We start from the raw sequence: 22,631 nt of genomic DNA, 5'->3' as shown, positions 1-22,631 counted from the left end.
CACTTGTGAGCCGATCGCCCGAAACGCATTTTAAACCCCAGTGTAAACGGGGTCGAAATGTTTTGTTTGTGTGCGTTTTGTTTCGAGCCAAGGCTTTTGTGCACAGGCATGTCCGCGCACGCCGTCTGAACACCGCTCTGCGCGTCGGTTTCCTTGCGTGTCTGTTGATAGACAGAGAGACACGACCGTTTATTCCCCCGTCACTCCCGGACGCTCATGTGGTTCCCTCTTGCCGTCCCACTGCGACCACAGCTTCTCCTGCCGAGCGGGGGGACACACAGACGGCTTCTTAAGCGGAGACGAAAATGGTCTGTGCTGAAAACACAGACTGACAGAGAGACTGAATAACTAATAGATCCGCAGGGACAGACAGACAGACAGACAGACAGACAGACAGGCAGGCAGGCAGGCAGGCAGGCAGGCAGGCAGGCAGGCAGACAGACAGACAGACAGACAGACAGACAGACAGACAGACGGACGGAGACTGACTAATGTAGTCCGAGTGGCAGACAGACAGACGGACAGACGATTAAGGGGCGAGGGCTGGACCAGTCCCCTCTATGTCCTGCTATGTGATCCCTTGGCGCAGACTTACAACCCTCCATCCACCCTGCCCCAAATCCACCCACCACCCCATCAGCTCACCCTTCCTCTTCCCATCCCCACAGATAATCCCCCCCTAATTCTCTGCCTGACCATGCCAGCTCGTTCAAATTGTGATTGACTGCTGTCCCACATGGCAACATGGCAATCTGTACTTGTGTGTGTGTGTGTGTGTGTGTGTGTGTGTGTGTGTGTGTGTGTGTGTGTGTGTGTGTGTGTGTGTGTCCCTTCTCCTACTATCCCTCCACCTCTACTCCCACCTCCTAGATTAACTGGATCAGTTTTGGGTTTCTGGATGCACCATGCTGTCTGACACCCCACCCCACCACACACACACACACACACACACACACACACTCAACCCCACTCAGGAGGCTGTGAGTTGTTTTTCTGGCCCTTCATGACGTGATATGGACCCCCAGCAGTCTGGGCTACCATCTGTCAAGGCACAGGAGAGACCAAACACACACACACACACACACACACACACACACACACACTGCGCGGGTGTACACATGGTATGACTTGCTGATGCCTCCGTCTTTGTAAACACTGCCGGGCTCACACACTCAGAATCCTTTTCCTTCTCCAAGTGTGTTTGCTTGTACAAAGAATTTTGCCCGACTCCTCGCACCAAATAATGTCCAGGTTTGTGGTTTGTTGTTGTCATCTTCACATCGTGGTCAGCCTCTTCTGGATCCACCACACCACATATGATGGCTGTTCAGAAGAAGAAGTGGCTGCCTTGCTGAAGAGAAGGCAGCAAGCTGAGCTGCTCTTGGCTGCAGGCCTGTGTGGTGTGCAGGTGACCCTGTGCTCTGACATGCCAGCTCAGGGGACGCAAGAAGAAAGACAATTTCTCTACACGCTTCAATAAAGACCTGCTTCTATTGTGGGAAGATGGCTGCGCAAATTTCACGTTTGCAGCGGCCTCACCCAGTACTAGCGTGGGAGGATGGCAGCGCGAACCTTGCGTTTGTGGTGGCCTCGCCCAGTACCGTCCATGCAGTGTCTTTGCCCACGTCTGCGTCTGAGTTTATGTCTTCATTTGATGGCTGGGAGGGCTTGTTCTGCAGTGTCCTGTGGGCCCGGGGACCACGGCCCTGCCTAGAGCTGCGCCCGAGGAGGACACACCGAGGGTAGTCTGACAGGACGTGGAAGCAGAGCAGGCTAAGCTAACTGCTAGCCAATGAAGACCGGCAGCTCCGGTAACACTGAGGGCGGTCTGGCGGCGGCCTCCCCTGGCGTTGACTGTGTATTTGGTGTCATCTAGTGGAGTGCGGGGAGGTGTGTCGAAGGTGGGAGAGATGGCGTTGGATCGGCTGGGGGAGCCTGGTCTGCTTCTGCCTGGGGCTGCGCCTGAGGAGGAAACACCGAGGGCGGTCTGACGGGATGCGGAAGCGGGGCAGGCTAAGCTAACTGCTAGCCCATGCAGACCGGCAGTTCCGACAGTCATCCTGGCGTTCGCTGTCTTGGATAGTGAATTTTTGTTTTGATATGTTGGATATGTGTTCTTGTAGTTTGGATATATGTGTTCTTGTAGTTTGGATATATGTGTTCTTGTAGTTTGGATGTGTTGTTGTCTTTGTGTAGCGCCGCTGCAGGCTGGAGGAACGATATTTCGTGTCACTTCATGTGCGCAGGTGCATGGAATGAAATGACAACTCGCTGCTCCTGATTCCCAATAACGCGTCTTATTAACAGAAACAGAGTTGTGCTGCTGTTGCTTGAGCACTTTTGTGAGTCTGTTTGTTTGCTAGTTTTTTTTATCAACATGTTCCGTTGCCCCGCGGGTCATCAAAACCCACCCTGAACCCACCGTTTAAGGTCAGCTACCTAATAGGAGCAATTTTAAAGGGACTCTTTCCTGGAAGGGGGCATTTTGGAGATGTAAGGTGTTCATCCAGTTGATGGAACAAAGGCCAGCCTATATTGTCAGGGCACAGCTCAGGAGACCTTCCATAATATTCCTCCAGTCATGAATCCCTATTATTTCATCAGATCCTGGACCCTGAACTGTGGAATTTATGTAACTCTGTGGTTAAATTATAGGCCTTAGATATATTATATTGCACTATTAGATAAGAGTTTGGCCTATGTTTGTTATTTTGTTTACCTTTTGAATATGAATATATTATATTGTTGGAAACTTACCATTGTTGTGATTGGTTGGCTGTGGAGAGAATAACTTACCTTGAATGTGATTGGTTGAGAGGGCAGCGGGGAACGTCAGCGTGAGCAGACTGAACTGGGAGAAAAAGGACGTCACTCGTCCCTTGTGTGAGCAAAATGGAGCAGTTTGATATTGAGTTGTTATATGCTATTTTGCGGTGAGAGAAATGTAATTGAAGTTTAGTGAACAGTGATGTGTGCGGGTGTCTGACCGAGACTCATCCTGGGAACTGTTTGTGTGGACTGGGGAGACAAACTGACTACTCGTCAGTCCCATATGTGGACCCAGTGACGTTACGGAGCGAGCTAGCCAGTCGGTGTTCGTTGCTAGCACAGCAAGACGCGCGAATGGACTGGATGCGGTAAGGGGCTTGCCCCACATTGAGTCGGGCCGTCTTCTAGTTTAGCGAAGTAACGTTATCAGTTACAGTGTAGTGTTGTGTTCATGCGACCATTGAGGAACGCAGAAGGAGTCGTCTGTTTCCGTGTTGTGCTGCCGAGGCGAGCGCACGGTTCGACCGTGAGATGGTGCTAATGGCTAACTAGCCAGTTAGCTAGGATGGCTGCCTGCCTGACATTCGCTGCTGCGCTGCGGCGGGAAGCGCGAGACGAAGAGGAGCATTCATTCTTTGTGAGTACAAGCTGGATGTGCGAGCTTCCAAGGGGAGCGAAGAGGGCTGTTTAGGGTCCCAACATACCCAATAAAGAGACAGGCCTGCAACTGGGGGTTGACTTTCTTTTATTTTTATTGCCGGCTTAGTTATAGGGTTGTTGAGCTGTATGCTAATGTGTTGGTCTGATTAATTTGTGTGTATATGAATGCAGATGCTTGTTAGCCATTGAGGCTTATTACTTTAATTCATTCTAATAATTATTACTCATAATACATTTGTATATATAATTCTATGTCCCTGTGTGAGTGTGGATTATTCATTTGTATTTATTCCTGTGGTGTCTAGGCTATGGTAAGTGACATGTTGAGTTAGCCTTAAAGGGGCCGTCCACCGTATTTTTACAACCTTAAAGGGCTAGTCCACCTTTTTACTGGAAGTAACCTAGTGACACCCAGAGATGTGTATACCATAGTATATAACCTTAAAGGGCTAATACACCATATTTTAGAACCTTAAAGGGCTAGTCCACCGTTTTAATATAAGTTACTCGGTGACACATTGAGGTGTCTAGACCATGTTAGATTGCCTTAAAGGGGTCATATGCCATATTTAAGCGCCTTAAAGGGTAGTCAACCTTTTTAGCTGGAGTTACCAGATGACACTGTAAGACATTTAGAGCCTTTAGAACATACTTTAAACACATAAGAAGCGAAGTTAGCATGCTTCAATAGTTTATTGGATACCGAGTTGTATAGAGAACTCAGGAGCGTTGTCCTTGACAGTTAAAAGGGATAGATAGCGCTACATTTATATGTCTTAGTGCTGCTGACGTCATTCACCAACAGCACTCTGCACGTGTGCGTGTGTGTGTGTGTGTGTGTGTGTGTGTGTGTGGCAGCAGATGGTAGAAGCAGTATTAGCACAGCTCCACAGAGGGCAGTGAGCGGGGCAGATCTACTAGTCTGTGTTGACTACAGCAGAGCTGTCAGGACTCTGTTACACCTCTCTCTTTCTCTCTCGCTCTGTCTGTCTCGCTCTCTTTTCTCTCTCTCCCGCTCTCCCTCTCTCTTGCTCTTGCTCTCTGTGTCTGTCTCTTGCTCTCTGTGTCTGTCTCTCAGTCTGTCACTCTCTCTCTCTTGCTCTCTCTCCCCCTCTCTCAGATGAATGGCTGGCTATCTCTCAGTCAGCAGCCGCTCCCCTCTTTCATCGTCCTCCTCTCAGCTAGCCCCCCCCCCTTCCTCTGCGAGCGTGTCAGGACGGTTCTGTCGCTTTCTGCACCCCACACAGCCCCCACCCCTCTCTCTCTGTCTGTGTGTCAGATGAGTATCTATCTCCCTCCTCCTCTCCCTCCCTCTGTCCATCCATCCATCCATACTAAACCGCTCCCCTGTGTGTTTGTGCATGCGCGTGCGTGTGTGCGTGCGTGTGAACTTAGTGGTTCATGGATAATGTCGGCTTCAGCGCGAATGCAGCGGTGTGCGTGTATGTTCTTTCATTTATGCAGTGAGTTCACTCGTGTGTATTCTCCCCCATACTTGTATGACTTGTCTGTGTACACTCTTCCAATTGTGTATATGTCAGCTTGTGTGTGTGTGTGTGTGTGTGTATATATTTTTTTCTATCATAAAAAAACGTTTTAATGCATGCTGTTATTACAGTCACAGGAAAGCATTGCAGTCAGTTGCACATTTGGAATGTCTGTTGGACGAGAAGGAGAATAAAAAGCACCTTGAGCAGTTAATTACATTTATCTAGTCATCTCATCATCTCATCATCAGCCGCTTCTCCGGGGTCGGGTCGCAGTGGCAGCAAGCTAAGTAGGGCACTCCAGACGTCCCTCTCCCCAGCAACGCCCTCCAGCTCCCCCTGGGGATCCTTAGGTGTTCCCAGGCCAGATTGGACATGTAGTCCCTCCAACGAGTTCTGGGTCTACCCCGGGGTCTCCTCCCAGTTGGCCGTGCCTGGAAAACCTCCAAAGGGAGGCGCCCAGGAGGCATCCTAATCAGATGCCCCGAACCACCTCAACTGGTTCTTTTTGACGCGAAGGAGCAGCAGGTCTACTCCGAGCTCCTCACCTTATCTCTAAGGATGAGCCCAGACACCCTACGGAGGAAACTCATTTCAGCCGCTTGTATCCGCGATCTCACCCTTTCGGTCACTACACAAAGCTCATGACCATAGGTGAGGGTTGGAATGAAGATTGACTGGTAAATTGAGAGCTTTGCCTTCTGGCTCAGCTCCCTCTTCACCACAATAGCCCGGTACAACATCTGCATTACTGCTGATGCTGCACCATTGCTCCTGCTGTCCTCATCAGGAGCAATGTTCACAGCAAAATGAGTAGCTTTCAGCTTGGGAACCCCAACCAAGGTCAAGGTCTGTGTGACCTTGGAGGGCATGTTTTTTTATAGTCATTACACTCATCCTTCTTTCTTGCAAAGTCCGTGGACTGAACCCAGATGAACGGCGTGCTGCCTGCATTTACAGGCTTTATTGTATGAATATGCCTGCGTGTGTGTGTGTGTGTGTGTGTGTGTGTGTGTGTGTGTGTGTGTGTGTGTGTGTGTGTGTTCTTTCAAACAGGTCTGCCTTTTGTGGATGAGTGTGTGCATGTGTGTACACACGTTCATGCTAATGTATGCTCAGGGTTGGGCAAGATACTTGGAAAAGTATTTAGTCACTGAACACTCACTGTCATAACTATGTAACTAGTAACGTATTCAGTTACCATATCCAAAAAGAGTAACTTATTCAGATCACATTTAGAATACATCTTCAAAAGGCACATGTGAAATAGTTGTGCTCTATCATTTATGTAATTTATGTCACATATAAATTCACACTTCCAGTGTGAGAGAATGGCACTGCAGATTCACGTTTACGGCAGCCTCACTCAGTACGGTCCATGCAGTGTCTTTGTCCACGTCTGCGCCTAAGGTTTGTCTTGGTTTGATGGCTGGGAGAGCTGGCGCTGGATCGGCTGGGAGAGCTTGGTCTGCTGCATCCTGTGGGCCCGAGGACTACGGCCCTGACTGGAGCTGCGCCCGAAGAGGAAACACCGAGGGCGATCTGACAGGACGCGGAAGCGGGGCAGGCTAAGCTAACTGCTAGCTCATGCAGACCAGTAGTTCCGATAGCGCTGAGGGCGGTCTGGCGGCGGCCTCGCCTAGCCTGGACTGTGTTTTTAGTGTCGTCATGTGGAGTGCGGGGAAGTGCGTCAGAGGTGTCTGGCTGGGAGAGCTGGCACTGGATTGGCTGGAAGAGCTTGGTCTGCTGCGTCCTATGGGCCCAAGGACAATGGCCCTGACCGGAGCTGTGCCCGAAGAGGAAACACCGAGGGCGGTCTGACAGGATGCGGAAGCGGGGCAGGCTAAGCTAACTGCTAGCATGCAGACCGGCAGTTCCGACAGTCGTCCTGGCTGGCGTTCGCTCTCCTGGACAGTAATTTTTTTTTTTGTGTAGATATGTGTTAGTTAGGATATATGTGTTCTTGTAGTTCGTGTAGTTTTTGGATGTGTTCTTGTCTTTGTGTTGCACCGCTGTGGGGTGGGGGGAAATGATGTTTCATTCAATTTCATGTGCATGAGTGCATGAAATGAAATGACAAAGAAAGTGTTTCTGAGTAGATCTATCATGGCAAATTCAATGTTTTTCATATGTTTTGTCACTGCTAAGTCGCGGACAGCAGCCTAAGCCTACCTTTTAAGAGACGATCTCCTCCTATTCGGATTTCAGTTTCCATGCAAGCTAACGCTTGTGTGCCATAAACGTGACGACATCGTCTCACCCGTAACGCCAGCACTGATTAGAAGGGAAATGTTCTGAAAGTGCCCCCGCTTTAACATTTATACAGTAACTGTAATCTGAATACTGGTGTTTCGGAAACGTAGCGTGTGCTGAATGCAGAGACCACATTAATGTATTCCAGTGGCGGCTGGCCAGTACAGGGCGCTGGGGCGCCGCCCCCTTCAAACATCAAGAGATGGAAATCTACTTCAACATGTTAAATATAATTTAGTTGTATAATGCAAATAATGATGAAATAAAAGTGTGTTTCAGTCTGCGAGCGCCTGTCAGCAGCATTAAATATTGGTTCAAATCTTATATTCTTGTCTGAATACGTGTACTTCCTGGGTGAGGGGCGCTGGCCAAACGATACAAGCCCTTAAACTTGTGGTGACTTGAGGCTGCTGTCTGATTGGTTTCTTCAAATTTTCCATGGGGTGCAGTTCTGTGCCGCCCCAGACACTCCCACTTTTATTGGCAGCGAGCTGGTATTGTTTTAATGTGTTTTGATCCGATGTGATTGGACAATTCTCGTGGCTGTCAATCATGTTCACACCCACCACGACGCCTCTGTCAATCATCCACCGTCTACCAACCTTGATAAAATCTATAGGCTACACTGTCCTTCTTGATAACTCTGTGACTGTGTGGACATTAAAGCTGCTGTTAGGTGGGCTGCGCCAAGCTAAATTGCGCCCCCCCCCCAAAAAAGTTTTTTTAGCACCAGCCGCCACTGCTGTATTCTGAATATGTCATAGTGTTACAACCAGGCCCTCCATGTGCCAGATAGCTAACTCCTGCCCCCACCTTCTCTGACTCAGTATGCATGGTGTGAATCAAGATCAGGAGGGATCCGCTGGCAGACACACCTCCCCTCCCGACCCGTAACCTCCCCCCCCCCCCACACACACACACACACCCTACCTCTCCCTGCCACCCCGTGGGTTTTGTGTGTGTGCATTGCGCTCATCCAGCCATCCATGTGGTGGGGCCCCCTACGTCTGCCTCGGCTCAGCCCCGGCTCGGTGGCTTAATTACTGGGGGAACCCGGCGCTGCGCTGACCTCTACCATCGCACTAATTGAAATCTAATTGAATTGTGCTTGTCTAGACTAATGAGGCTTCCGCCACTGAAACCACCAATCTTTTAGCTGTAGCTGCAGGTCGATAGCCACCCAAGATCCCCGGACCGGGCTGCAGTGGGCTGGATAGTTGGGTGGTTGAAGGGGATGATTTGGGGAACGTAAAGCTGGGTGTCTTGATGGGTGGCTGTGTATATGGATGGATGGATTATTGAGTAGAAGGATGGATTACTAACGGATAGGTGTGAAGATGAATAGATGGTTGAATTAATGGCTGGACTGGCGGGTAGATAGCTTGGTAAGGAATGGAATGATGTGTAGATGAATAAATTGATGGGAGGATGGGCCGAAACAGCTGAACCGAACTGAACCGTAAAGTACAGCTACATGACGGACTAGTATCTTCTCTGACTTGGGAAACCTAGAGGTTACCTTAACAACACCACACTCCCAACCACCTGACCTGTGATACACACACACACACACACACACACACACACACACACACACACACACACACACATACACTGTAGATATTCCCAACACACACTAGAAACCCTCCCCCCCACACACACACATTGTAACCCCCCGCCACACACACACTGTAGACCCCACACACACACGCGTACACGCACACATATACATACACACACTGTAGACCCACACACACATACACAGCCACATATATAGACACACACACTGTAGACCCCCCCACACACACACACATACACAGCCACATATATAGACACACACACTGTAGACCCCCCCCCCCACACACACACACACTGTACACTGTAGACCCTCCCACACACACTGTAGACCCCCCCACACACACACATACACAACCACATATATAGACACACACACATTGTAGACCTCCCCACACACACCGTATACCCCCCCCACACACACACAATACACACATAATCACAGAATACACACATAATCACACACACACACTGTACACTGTAGACCCCCCCCCACACACACCGTAGACCCCCCCCACACACACACACACAATACACACATAATCACAGAATACACACATAATCACACACACTGTACACTGTAGACCCCCACACACACACCGCAGACCCCCCAACACACACATACAATGCACACATAATCACAGAATACACACATAATCACATACACACACACACACACACACACACACTCCAAAAAAGGTACAATTACATCCACAGCGCTTTTAAAAACCACCTGTGGCGGCCTTGATTATAAAACCTCAGAGAACCGGTGGTGGAGGCGGGTCCATGGAAGAGGGCTTTGGACTGACACGGGGAGCGGATGGCGGGTGGGTGGTGTACCCCCGGGAGGTGCTTGTGTTGCTGGGTCCTCTTTAGCTTTTAGCAGGTGAGAGAGAGACGTTGCCGTGATTCCCCATAAGTTATTCATGTGACGTTTCCTGCTCTCCAGCGCTCCGTAGGCCCGAATACATTAGCACGCCGGCTGAGTGGCGAGGATGCTAATGTGGAGAGAGAGAGAGACAGAGAGAGGGAGAGGTGGGCGAGCAAGAGAGAGACGAGAGGAAGGAAGGTGGAGGAGAAGGAAGGGTGTGTGTGTGTGTGTGTGTGTTTGTGTGTAGCGGGGGGGGGTCTACAGTGTGTGTGTGTGTGTGTGTGTGGGGGGGTGACCTTCCCTCTCACTTTCATCCTGGAATTTTTTTCTTGACTTACTTCCCTTGCTCTCTGAGACACACACACACACACACACACACACACACACACACACACACACAATCACATACATTTGCACTTGCAGGCACCACATTACATTCAGGGGCATACACAGACCCACAACACACACACTCACACATACACACGTGCACATTTATAAGTTGGCAGAAATAGCACACACACACACACACACACCACACAGGCTTTCAATTTCCTTACATTATCTTCATCCTCTCTCCCCATCCCCCCCCCTCTCTCTCTCCCTCTCTCTCTCTCTCTCTCTCTCTTTCTCTCTCTCTCCCTCCCTCTCTCTCTGTGCAGGTCCCCTTGCAGCCTGGCCAGTCTTTCAAGTTCACAGTCCTGGAAACCCTGGACCGCATTAAGGAGGAGTTCCAGTTCCTCCAAGCACAGTACCACAGGTAAACACACACACATGCATGCCTCAGCACACACACACACGCACTCACAAGCACATCACACATATACGTACAAGCACATGTGACATTAACGCCGTGTAGATTGTACGAGAGCGTGCACAGATGAACGCACTTACTTGACCTGCACATGCATACATACACATGTACTCACACCTGCGAACACACACCTACGTACATGCTATCGGACATGCTCGCATCCATTGCACACTCCTGTATAAACATACTCATAACCAAACCCGCACATGGTTGAGGACGGGCCTGAGTATGGGAGTCTCGGTCCAGTCCAGGACTCAGGCAGGACTGAAGCCTCAGCGTCAGAGCCAGCATCCATGTCTGCCTTCATTCATTGTCATGAATCATACATTTTTCTGTAGTTATATCCTGAGAATTATTTTTTGGGGGGCATCTGGGTAGCGTGGCAGTCTATTCCTTTGCCTACCAACACGTCGATTGCCGGTTCGAATCCCTGTGTTGCCTCCGGCTTGGTCCCTACAGACACAGTTGGCCATGTCTGTGGGTGGGAAGCCAGATGTGGGTATGTGTCCTGGTCGCTGCATTAGCGCCTCCTCTGGTTGGTTTGGGCGCCTGTTCGGGGGGGGGGGTAGCGTGATCCTGCCACGTGCTACGTCCCCATGGCGAAACTCCTCACTGTCAGGTGAAAAGAAGCGGCTGGCGACTCCACATGTATCGGAGGAGGCATGTGGTAGTCTGCAGCCCTCCCCAGATCGGCAGAGGGGATGGAGCAGCAACTGGGATGGCTCGGAAGAGTGGGGCAATTGGCCAGATACAATTGGGGAGAAATTGGGGCGGGGAAATCAAAAAGAATTATTTTTCAAAACTATTTTATCTATCTATCTAGCTAGCTACCTAGCTAGCTAGCTATCAAGCTAATTCATTTAGATTACATTAAATTTCTGCTCATGGTGTAATGAGTTCAGCTGATTTTGGCTCAAGTCTTTGTGTAATTCCGACCTTTCATGGGTGGGTGAAAACATTACAGAGCAAAATGTCAGAGTCCTTATTTGATTTGCCACAGCTGCTGGTCAGCGCTGGTTGTCCTGTAATGGAGCCAACCACGAGCCGCCTCGGCTGGGAGAGCACAGCCTTTGGTAGCTGGGCATCCCAGTGTGTAGCTAGCTCACTATACCTCAGTGGGCAGGCTGAAGAGGCTGCCGTGATGCACCCTCTTTACTTGCCCCTGGGCAAGGAGCTAGTGGATATCAGTCTCAGACACGCACACCCATACACACAAACACACACACACACACACACACACACACACACACACACACACACACACACACACACACACACACACACACACACACATGCATGCACACTTACTGCACACTAGCATACATAAACACACACATGCATGCACACTTACTGCACACAAGCGTACACAAACACAAACACACACACACACACACGTGCATGCACACTTACTGCACACAAGCAAACACGCACACACACATGAATGCACACTTGCTGCACACAAGCATATACACACACACATGCATGCACACTTACTGCATACAAGCAAACATAAACAAGCATACATGCACACATACTGCACACAAGTAAACAAACACACACACATACATGTACACATACTACACACAAGCGTACACAAACACACACATGCATGCACACTTACTGCGCACAAGCATACACAATCACACACGTGTACATATATGCTCCCATATGGTACTGTATATGCATGCAAGCACAGCTGGTTACGCGCACATGTAAATGCACAGGAGTGTATATTAGTTTTTACACACTCATATGCAGACTTTTGCACATATGCACGAACATACATACACTCACCCACTCATGTCACGGTGTGAGGTACCCCTCCATGGTACGTGCACTTTTGCAGCAGCTGTTGCGAAGGTAAACATGGTGAATCCATTCATAACGTTGGATTTATTTTTTTTAATAATTTTTTGAAGTTGCATGCCGTACCTCATGCATCTTTACAGCATGTTCAAATCCTCTTCAGTCACTGCAGTGATAGGTAACGAAGACATGAAGACAGTCCTTTAATGTCCTTAAACCACATTTGACCTCAGTAATAACTGAGCCCTGTGGAAATAACAGTTTTATCTGTGTGTGTGTGTGTGTGTGTGTGTGTGTGTATGTGTGTGTGTGTGTGTGTGTGTGTGTGTGTGTGTGTGTGTGTGTGTGTGTGTGTGATTTTTGCTTTTGTGCAGCCTGAAGCTCGAGTGTGAGAAGCTGGCCAGTGAGAAGACGGAGATGCAGAGACACTACATCATGGTGAGTCCGATCAGACCTCCGTCAGGCATCATTCTGCCAGGCCTCCACCATGGTCCTGCTGCTCTGACTCAGCCACTTCATAGCCACTTCTGAAAGAGTCTAAAGGGATCCTTATGCAAGGAATATGATCACGGGACCTGCTGTGTTGACAAGCTAGATGGCTGCTATTTAGGAAGGACATCATAAAGGAGATACCTCTTGGTTCCACTTTTTCCTCCTCTCTCTCTTTCACTCGGTTCTTTCAGTCACTTCCTCTTCCCCTTTCTTGCTCTTTTTTCTCGATGTCTCCACCTGGGTGCAGTGGTTAGCGCAGTTGCCTCACAGCAAGAAGGTCCTGGGTTCGTGCCCCAGGGTAGTCAAACCTTGGGGGTCGTCCCGGGTCATCCTCTATGTGGCATTTGCATATTGTCCCCGTGTCTGCATGGGTTTCCTCTGGGGGCTCTGGTTTCCTCCCATAGTCCAAAGACATGTAGGTCAGGTGAATCGGCCTTACTACAATGTCCCTAGGTGTGTGTGTGTGTGTGTGTGTGTGGGCCCTGTGATGGTCTGGCAGCGTGTCCAGGGTGTCTCCCCACCTGCCACCCGGTGACTGCTGGGATGGGCTCCAGCATCCCCGCTACCCTGAGAGCAGGATAAGCGGTTTGGATAAAGGATGGATGGATCTCTCCCTGGCTATCGGGTGCGCTCTCTTTCTCTCTCTCGCCTTCTTTCCCTCGCTCTGTAGATCTGTATTTTGTCTCTGTCTCTCCCCCTCTTTCTGTTGTGCGCTCTCCTGCGCTAACAGCCTGAGCTCTCCTCATGTCTGTGCGACTAAAGGCTCACATGTATCGTAAGCGCCACCGACTGTGGTACAAACACACAGAGCCGACCAGAATACGACATGAACCATCTGCTAAGCAGCTCGTCTTTCAAAAACCTGGTGGAGCAGGCCGGATCAGGGCGGTAAGCTAGATAGACACATAGATGGGGTAGAGGGGGAGAGAGGAGCAGCCGGGCAGGCTATCTACCTGGCTGCCGACTAGACCTACAGGAAAGCAGGTAGAAATACAGACAGACAACAGACAGACAGGCAGGCAGGCAGGCTGGAGGATGAACACACATTCTGAGATACACATGAAGCAGGTGCATTCTCTCTCTCTCTCTCTCTTGCTCCCCTTTGCTCGCTCTCTCTCTCTCTTGCTGTCTCTCGCTCTCTCTCTCTCAAATTTCAAAATTAAAGTGCTCTATTGGCATGACAAATAGGCACTTTTATTGCCAATGCAGTCATTACAAACAACAACAAATCAGAACATATACCTGAAATGAGGGGTCAGCTGGGACGCGAGCCCAGGTTTCCCACACCACAGGCAACTACGCTAACCAGTCAACTAAAGGGTCCGACCGTTAGCCAATCGGCTAGCGAGTCTGCCCATCCATGCTCGTTACACACTCCCCCTCCTTCAGGAAGCACGTCCTCGTGTTTCAGCATACCAGCTCGCTCATGCCTGTGGTGCACGTGGTTCCGATGGCCTTCCGGTCTCACCATCCCACTTCTGACCCCAATGTAGCGAATTCAGGGGGCAGCCGGGAACCACTGCCGCAGCTGGGAAGCAAACCCAGGTTGCCCGCATCACAGGCAACTGCGCTAACCATTCTACTAAGGGTCCGACCCGTTAGCTGACTGGCTAGCGCAGTCTCTTTCACTCTCTCTCTCTCTCTCTCTCTCTCTCTCTCTCTCTCTCTCTCTCTCTCTCTCTCTCTCTCTCTCTCTCTCTCTCTCTCTCTCTCTCTCACTCTCTCTCGCTCTCTCTCACACACACTTATACAGGCACACACACACACACACACACACACACACACACACACACACACACACACACACACACACACAGTGCCATATTCAAATGTCCGAAAATGGTAGACATCTCCCTCCTCTCTAATCTCAGACACTCTGTTTTTAGCCGTGGTTTTTACACAATCACTGTATGGAACATAAACACATCCCAGACCATCGTCCAACGTTCCCCTGCACAGCAGACCTGCACCGAGGTTGCTTCTGTCGAACGCCATGAAGTACAAATAGCAGCGTGCATGTGGACTGGCTACAGACAGGCGACGGGCGACATTTGATTGAGACTTGTGCGTAGTAAATGTCACAGCCCCTCAGACCGCTGACCACACTGCCGGCTAACTAGCAGCGGGGGCGAAACGGCACAACAACAGTATCGTCACATGCCGGCGAGTACGTAAATGCAGGGCCTCACTCCTGTGGTTCCCTGTTGCAGTAAGTGAGAAGCAAGGCAGGGTCAGAAAGCCATGTGGTCAACACCTCCACGTGAGCCAGCATAGCCGAAAGGGAAGGGTGAAGCACTCCTAGTCACTTGCACTTTGATTCACATTGCTGTAGTGCATAGCCAACACAGTGCCATGCTACTCCATAGGCATGCTTTTGAGAGAGAGAGAGAGAGAGAGAGAGAGATAGAGAGAGAGAGAGAGAGAGAGAGAGAGAGAGAGAGAGAGAGAGAGAGAGAGAGAGAGCAGTGGAGGGAGAAAGAGTGCAGAGGAGAGAGAGTGAGCAGCGGAGAGAGAGAGAGCGTGCAGAGGAGTGAGGGAGAGAGGAGAGAGTGTATGCAGAGGAAAGAGCAGAGAAGAGGGCGAGAGAATTAAAGAGGGAGGGGAGTGAGAGAGGAGCTCAAAGGGAAAGATGGCTCGAGAGAAAAGACTGTCAGGGAAGGGTAAAAAACATTGGGAGGCACTGAGGGAGGGAAGGAGGGATATAAAGGAGTGCGAGAGATAAAGAGAGAATAAAAGAATTGGAGCGCGGTAGAAGTGGGGGGAGAAAGATTGCGACACAGAGTAGCAGAGAGAGAGAGAGAGAGAGAGAGGCACAGAGATGGTGTGAGAAGGACGGTGGAGGGATGGGGAAAAGAAACAGCGAGAGAAGGAAAGACACTGACAAGTAGAAAGGAGAACGTGCAACGCAGAGTGGAGGAGGAAAAGGGTGGGGTGGCAGGGGGCGGAAGAGAGAGAGAAAGAGAGCGAGAGGGGGCGAGACTGAGCGAGCGAGTTAGAGAGAGAGAGAGAGAGAGAGTATATGCACAGACACGTAAATAATGCGAAGCAACAACGGACTCGGTGCGCCCGCAGAGGAGATAACCCAGAAGGCTATATTTAGCTCGTTAGGCCTGTCATCCACACTGAGGCCTGTTTTCACAGGCAGGGGCTCCACTCGCCACGCTGTACCACTACCGGCTCCCCCGCCTTTAAGCAGTCATTAGTTCTCAGCTCTGTAAATACTCAGGGCGAGGGATGGGGGTGCGATTTGCATGGGGGAGCTCCGTGTGCGTTTTCCAGGGAATGATGTGATTATGAGCACTGATGGGCACAAGGGATGGGCAATGGAAGCTTCGCTGGCGGGCGAGAGCGATGGGCGTCATGGTGGAGAAACTGGCCTCAAATAAGAGTGCACTTAAACTTCAACTAGTTTCAGCTGTTATAGCCAATATTATTACAATTTAAATTTTATTTTTTATATTATATAAGATTATGAATATTAGTATAGGACAATTCTTCTGCTTCCGTTGTGGGAAGATGACCGCGCAAATTGGGATTTTCAGCGGCCTCACCCAGTGCTGCTGTGGGAGGATGGCGGCACGAACTTGGGTTTGCGGTGGCCTCACCCAGTACCATCCTTGCACTGTCTTTGTCCACATCTGCGTCTAAGTTTGTGTCTTCATTTGAGGGCTGGCAGAGCTGGTGCTGGGTCAGCTGGGAGAAGCTTGGTCTGCTGTGTCCTGTGGGCCCAGGGACCACGGCCCTGCCTGGAGCTGCACCCAAACAGGAAACACTGAGGGTGATCCGACTGGACGCGGAGGCAGGGCAGGCTGAGGTAACTGCTAGCCCAAGCAGACCGGCAGTTCCAATGACACTGAGGGCGGTCTGGCGGCGGCCTCACCTAGCGTTGACTGTGTTTTTAGTGTCATCGCGTGGAGTGTGGGGAGGTGTGCTGAGGGCGTCCGGCTGGGAGAGCTGGTGTTGGATCGGCTGGGGGAGCTTGGTCTGCTGCTTCCGGTGGGCCCAAGGACCATGGCCCTGCCTGGAGCTGCACCCGAGGAGCAAACACCGAGGGCGGTCGGACAGGATGCGGAAGCGGGGCAGGCTTAGCAAACTGCTAGCCCATGCAGACTGGCAGTTCTGATGGTCATCCTGGCATTTGCTGTCTTGGACAGTGAAATTTATTTATTTATTTTGGATATGTTTGATATCCTGTGATGACCTGGTGACATGTCTGGGGTGTCTCCCCGCTTGCCGCCCAATGACTGCTGGTATATAGGCTCCTGCATCTCTGGAGCAGGATAAGTGGTTTGGATAATGGATGGATGGATGGATTGATGTTGGATGGATGTGTTTTTGTAGTTTTTTGTAGTTTTGGATATGTGTTGTTGTCTTTGCGTTGCACTGTTGTGGGCTGGGGGAAACGGTTCCAATTCTGATAATAGAGGTATCCTACAGGTGGGGTTGGGGCCGGTGGTCATGCTCGTGTGTGTACTTACCGAGAGACTGTGTGATGTGAGGATGTGAGCATGAGCAATGTGCCCCTTTGGCTGTTAGTGAAAAGCCTCTAGAGCACAATATAAACATCCATTTAGAAAAAAAATAATTGCCTTCTGAATTTCAGTTACATAATATTTCATGAATATTGATGTTTCCATTCTCACAAGGTGAGATTGTTTTGTAAGCACGGGATTGGCCGGTACATTCAGTTTCTACTCCCCGGTGAGCTGTGCCTTCACACCAGTCATCACCCTGTCATAGTGAAGGCATCAGTTTCTCCAGGCATCAGTTGAAACCTCTTAAAATGATCAAGTTCATTTGCCCTTAAAGTCTTCAGTCGGAACTGGGGAGGAACATTTTGCGCTTATAAGGGGTGATGCTGTATCCCAGACTCGCCGTAACTGGTCATGGCCAGAGGGTAAGGCATTCATTAGGCTACCCTTACCGAGGGATAGTGCGTGTAGATTGGTGTAGTGTTCGGGGACTCGTCGTTCTCCAGCGACCCCTCTGGCCCATTTGGGCGCCTGCAGCCAAGCCACCGAAAGCGTTCTCCCTACGTCTCCTTCGCGGCCTGAAGGTAATGCGATCCATGCGAGGCTTCAGCATGGAAAATAGCGAGAGCAGCCGCCACGAGTTTGAAGGAAGCTGGTGTTACGACTATCTCCTTCCTGTGGAAACGTGAGCCAGGGGAGTTATTTGACAAGAGATCCGGCCATATGCCATTGGGTTAATCGGCTGGGATAAGGGGAAAAACTAGAAATAAATTTGAAAATAAAAAATAAGGGGTGATGCCATGCCTCCACCTGTACCCTGTCTTATGTATGGAGGAATACTGGTGTAGTTAAAACCTAAGAAAGAGTCTTATTGATTGATTGGTTGGTTGTATTTTTCACTTTTTTTCCCTCCCCAATTGTATCCAGCCAATTACCCCACTCTTCCGAGCCGTTCCAGTCGCTGCTCCACCCCCTCTGCTGATCCGGGGAGGGCTGCAGACTACCACATGCCTCCTCCCATACATGTGGAGTCACCAGCTGCTTCTTTTTACCTGACAGTGAGGGGTTTCACCAGGGGAATGCAGCACGTGGGAGGATCACGCTATCCCCGCCCCCCCAGTTCCCCCTCCCCCCTGAACAGGCGCCCCGACCAACCAGAGGAGGCGCTAGTGCAGCGTCCAGAACACATTCCCACATCCGGCTTCCCACCTGCAGACATAGCCAATGGTAGCTGTAGGGATGCCCGACCAAGCCGGAGGTAACACAGGGATTCGAACTGGTGATCTCCGTGTGGGTAGGCAACGGAATAGACCGCTACGCTACCCGGACGCCCCCAGGAAGATTCTAATTTAGTTGTGATTCATTGGGTTTGTGCGCCATATTTATCTAAAACTATATCTTTTTCAAGGAGGTGTACAGTTTCGCGTTGTCTGTACCAGTAGACTTACTCATTTTGTGTGTGGTGCAAAGAGATATGGCCAAAGTGCAAGCTATTCACACACAAAAACACACACGCATGAACTCACACACATACACACTCGCACCGAGTCACTCGCTGAGCGTGTCCGTAGGTGCCTTTCTTTTCCCCGGCTGGTGTATTCATAATTCATGGCTCTCAGATTTCATAGCTCTCCTGGAATTCCGCTGCGTGTTTTCAAATAAGGCTGCATTGTTGCCCTGCCTCTGTGTGTGTGTGTGTGTGTGTGTGTGTGTGTGTGTGTGTGTGTGTGTGTGTGTGTGAAGGTGGACATATTCATAGGAAGATAGTTTGGTCACGTCCAGAGCTGCATCCAGTCCAGCTGGTGTATTCATCAACATACTCTCAGATTTATTTATACATTTTTCCACTGCTTTCCACTTCCGGTGTGGGTAGATGGCGGCCCAAATTCACGTTTGCAGTGGCCTCACCCACTACTGGTGTGGAAAGATGGTGGTGCGAATTCACGTTTACGGTGGCCTCACCCAGTACCGTCCATGCAGTGTCTTTGTCCACCTCTTTTAAGTTTGTCTTCATTTGATGGCTCGTCGAATTGGCGCTGGATCGGCTGGGGGAGCTTGGTCTGCTACGTCCTGTGGGCCCAGGGACCACAGCCCTGCCTGGACCTGCAACTGAAGGGGTAACACCAAGGGCGGTCTGACAGGATGCGGAAGAGGGGCAGGCTAAGCTTACTGCTAGCCCATGCAGACCGCCACTTCCGGTAACACCGAGTGTGGTCTGGTGGCGGCCTCGCCTAGCCTTGACTGTGTTTTTAGTGTCGTTGTGTGGAGTGCGGGGAGGTGTGTTGAAGGTGTCTGGCTGGGAGAGCTGGCATTCGACTGGCTGGGGGAGTTTGACCTGCTGTATCTTGTGGGCCCAGGGACCACGGCCCTGCCTGGAGCTGTGACCGAAGGGGAAACGCAGAGGGCGGTCTGACAGGATGTGGAAGCAGGGCAGGCTAAGCTAACTGCTAGCCCATGCAGACTGGCGGTTCCAACAGTCATCCTCGATTGTGATTTTTTTTTAAAAATGTTTTAGTTGTGTTAGTTTGGATATGTGTGTTCTTGTAGTTATTGGATGTGTGTTTTTGTCTTTGTGTTGCACTGCTGTGGGCTGGGGGAAACCATGTTTCGTATCATTTCATGTGCGCAAGAGCATGAAATGAAACAACAGAGTGTTTCTGATTCTGATTCTGATTCCGATTCTGATTTTTCCAGGATATTTCCAGAAGCTCTGGTTCTCTGCGTTAGAATGTTTTCATGTTTCTTGCGTGTTCAAGTCAAATACTGTGTTCTGCGTAAACTTGGTTAAAAATAGTTTTGGCACTGTAATGTCTCAGTGTATTGTGGACATAAGTTGACAGTATTTCAGTCCAAAACACATGTTTGCCAAGTTGAATCACCAGAACCTTCTCTCCGTCTCCTGCCTGGGCATGGTGGGTTTTTAAGACGCCTTCCTCTGGGATCAAATTTGGCCCTACTAGACCAGCACTGAAACTCCTAATGATAATAACATCACTTGCAAGTTTGGCAATGAAACACAGGTTATACTGTAGGACATTTGGGTGGTGTTTCTCTTTTCATTTCCGGATCAAGTCCTGTGTTGTCTCCCAAACTGTTTCTTCAGCTCTCTGTGTTCCTCATGTGTTCAGTGAGACTTGATGAGAGCCTCAAATACCCTTTTGTTCTCCCAAAAGTGAAGTTACATGGGCCTTACCTGTACATCCCAGTTCACAATCACAACATTTTAGCTCCTTCTGTGAAATTATTCATATTTCAGTATTAGACTGAGCTCAGCGCAGGAAGCAGATTCTTAACTCCTCCTCCTCCTAGGTCTACCGTCAGGACGCCCCAATAGGGTTTTGGTTGCGCATGTTTGTGTAAAGCATGGGGCGCTACTCCACATGCAGTTCTGTGGTTCTCCGCTAACTGGAGATTTTGTGCCTTTCCATTGTCAAGAGGCATTGATCATCTGCAGAGCCACGATGTCGCCCAGTCCATCACATCAGTCTATTTACCGAGGACCTACTGCTACCCATAGGAGTAGCAGGATTTATTATGGAGGTTTACTCCTCTAGATCCGCCGTGTTCTGCTCTGTTGTCTCCTGACGACGTTAACAGGGTTAACGCGAGGAGGGTGTGGCTCTTCACCATGCACGGACGGTCATTCATCATGGAGGGGCTATATTTTGCTCTTCACATGGTGCTGGGGTGTATGGAGACCAGTCTAGGATGCCACGAAAGGCCATCTAGGAAAGGTACTACTCCTATACTTAACTCCTTAACCCCTTGACCCCTAATTCTTAAATGGGCAGTAAATCTTTTTTACATTTTTTTGATTTGGGGGAACGTGCACATTACATCAACCCCCTCTGGAACGACTTCTTATAAATCATGAAAGACCCGCGCAGGGGGGGGGGTGATGCATGTGGGATCCAGCACGTTACACCATAGAATATGAGGCAAGTAGAAAGCCAATGTTATCTGGCTGAACTCCCTGGGTAGACTTGAGAGAACCAGGGACAAGATGTTCTACAACACTGACACCTTCAGTCTGACCCACAAATCCATCACTGTCCTCTACGCCCTTTACATCCTGTATACATGGACACCTCCATCACCGTCCTCTACATCTACACCCCTTTATATCCTTTATACATGGACACCACCATCATTGTCCTCTACATCTACACCCCTTTATATCCTTTATACATGGACACCACCATCACTGTCCTCTACATCTATACCCCTTTATGTCCTTTATACATGGACACCACCATCACTGTCCTCTATATCTACACCCCTTTATATCCTTCATACATGGACACCACCATCATTGTCCACTACATCTACACCCCTTTATATCCTTTATACATGGACACCACCATCACTGTCCTCTACATCTACACCCCTTTATGTCCTTTATACATGGACACCACCATGACTGTCCTCTATATATACACCCCTTTACATATAACCTTTATACATGGACACCTCCATGACTGTCCTCTACATATACACACACCCCTTTCCATATAACCTTTATACGTGGACACCTCCATCACTGTCCTCTACATCTACACCCCTTTATATCCTTTATGTATGGACAACACCATCACTGTCCTCTGCTTCTACACCCCTTGGCGAGTGCAAATCATTGGATGCTGCCCCAAGTGAAGACCATGGGGTTTAGCTGTATGTGTTGTTTCTCCAAATGTTGCCATCCTCCTGTTTGATAATGGGTAGTTTGAGCTTTCACAAAGCCCACCCCCACGCCCCTTCCCCCATTGGCCCCTCACACCCAACTGTCCACCACACCCCTTTATTTGTCTAGTCTTTCAGAGAACAGTGTGATGGGTGGAGAAGTGCTCAAGCGCCGGTGGGGACAGAAGTATTATTTCAAGGGCAATGGACCGCCCATGTTGCTTTCAAGAGAAGACATGTCTTCCACTTACTGACAGCAGTATGCGGGGACGTGTCTTCCACATGCTGACAGAAGTATGTGGGGACATGTCTGCTGACAGAAGTAGGTGGGGACGTGTTTTCCACATACTGACAGAAGTATGTGGGGACGTGTCTTCCACATGCTGACAGAAGTATGTGGGGACATGTCTTCCACATGCTGACAGAAGTATGCGGGGACATGTCTTCCACATGCTGACAGCTAACAGTCAGGAGGCGGATGTGTCTGTTGTGGGCATGTGGATGTTTGTCGGAGGGGTTCAGGGGCTCTGCAGGGGGCGGGTTCTAATGAATACTCATGCAATCATATGCTGCAACAGTGTGTGTGTGTGTGTGTGTGTGTGTGTGTGTGTGTGTGTGTGTGTGGGTGTGGGTGTGGGTGTGTGTGCGTGTGTGTGTGTGTGTGTGTGTGCGTGTGCGTGCATGTGTGTGCGTGCGCACTTGCACATGTTTGTGTGTGTTTGCTTAGTACAGCCCCTCAGGCATGGAGGGAGTCG

At 49.9% G+C, this 22,631-nt stretch overlaps 1 protein-coding gene across 1 annotated transcript in view; it reads left to right on the top strand.

The window, feature by feature from the left end:
- tle2b (TLE family member 2, transcriptional corepressor b) overlaps nucleotides 1–22,631 on the top strand; it is a 124,916-nt gene that overhangs the window by 10,755 nt on the left and 91,530 nt on the right. The window contains 2 exon segments of the mRNA XM_056277774.1: nucleotides 10,275–10,372; nucleotides 12,607–12,670. Of these exon segments, the coding sequence (XP_056133749.1) occupies nucleotides 10,275–10,372; nucleotides 12,607–12,670 (162 nt within the window).

This window comes from Lampris incognitus, chromosome 3 (genome assembly GCF_029633865.1).
Source record: "Lampris incognitus isolate fLamInc1 chromosome 3, fLamInc1.hap2, whole genome shotgun sequence".
Classification (NCBI taxonomy): Eukaryota; Metazoa; Chordata; class Actinopteri; order Lampriformes; family Lampridae; genus Lampris; species Lampris incognitus.
This window is presented reverse-complemented; position numbering and strand designations above follow the sequence as displayed.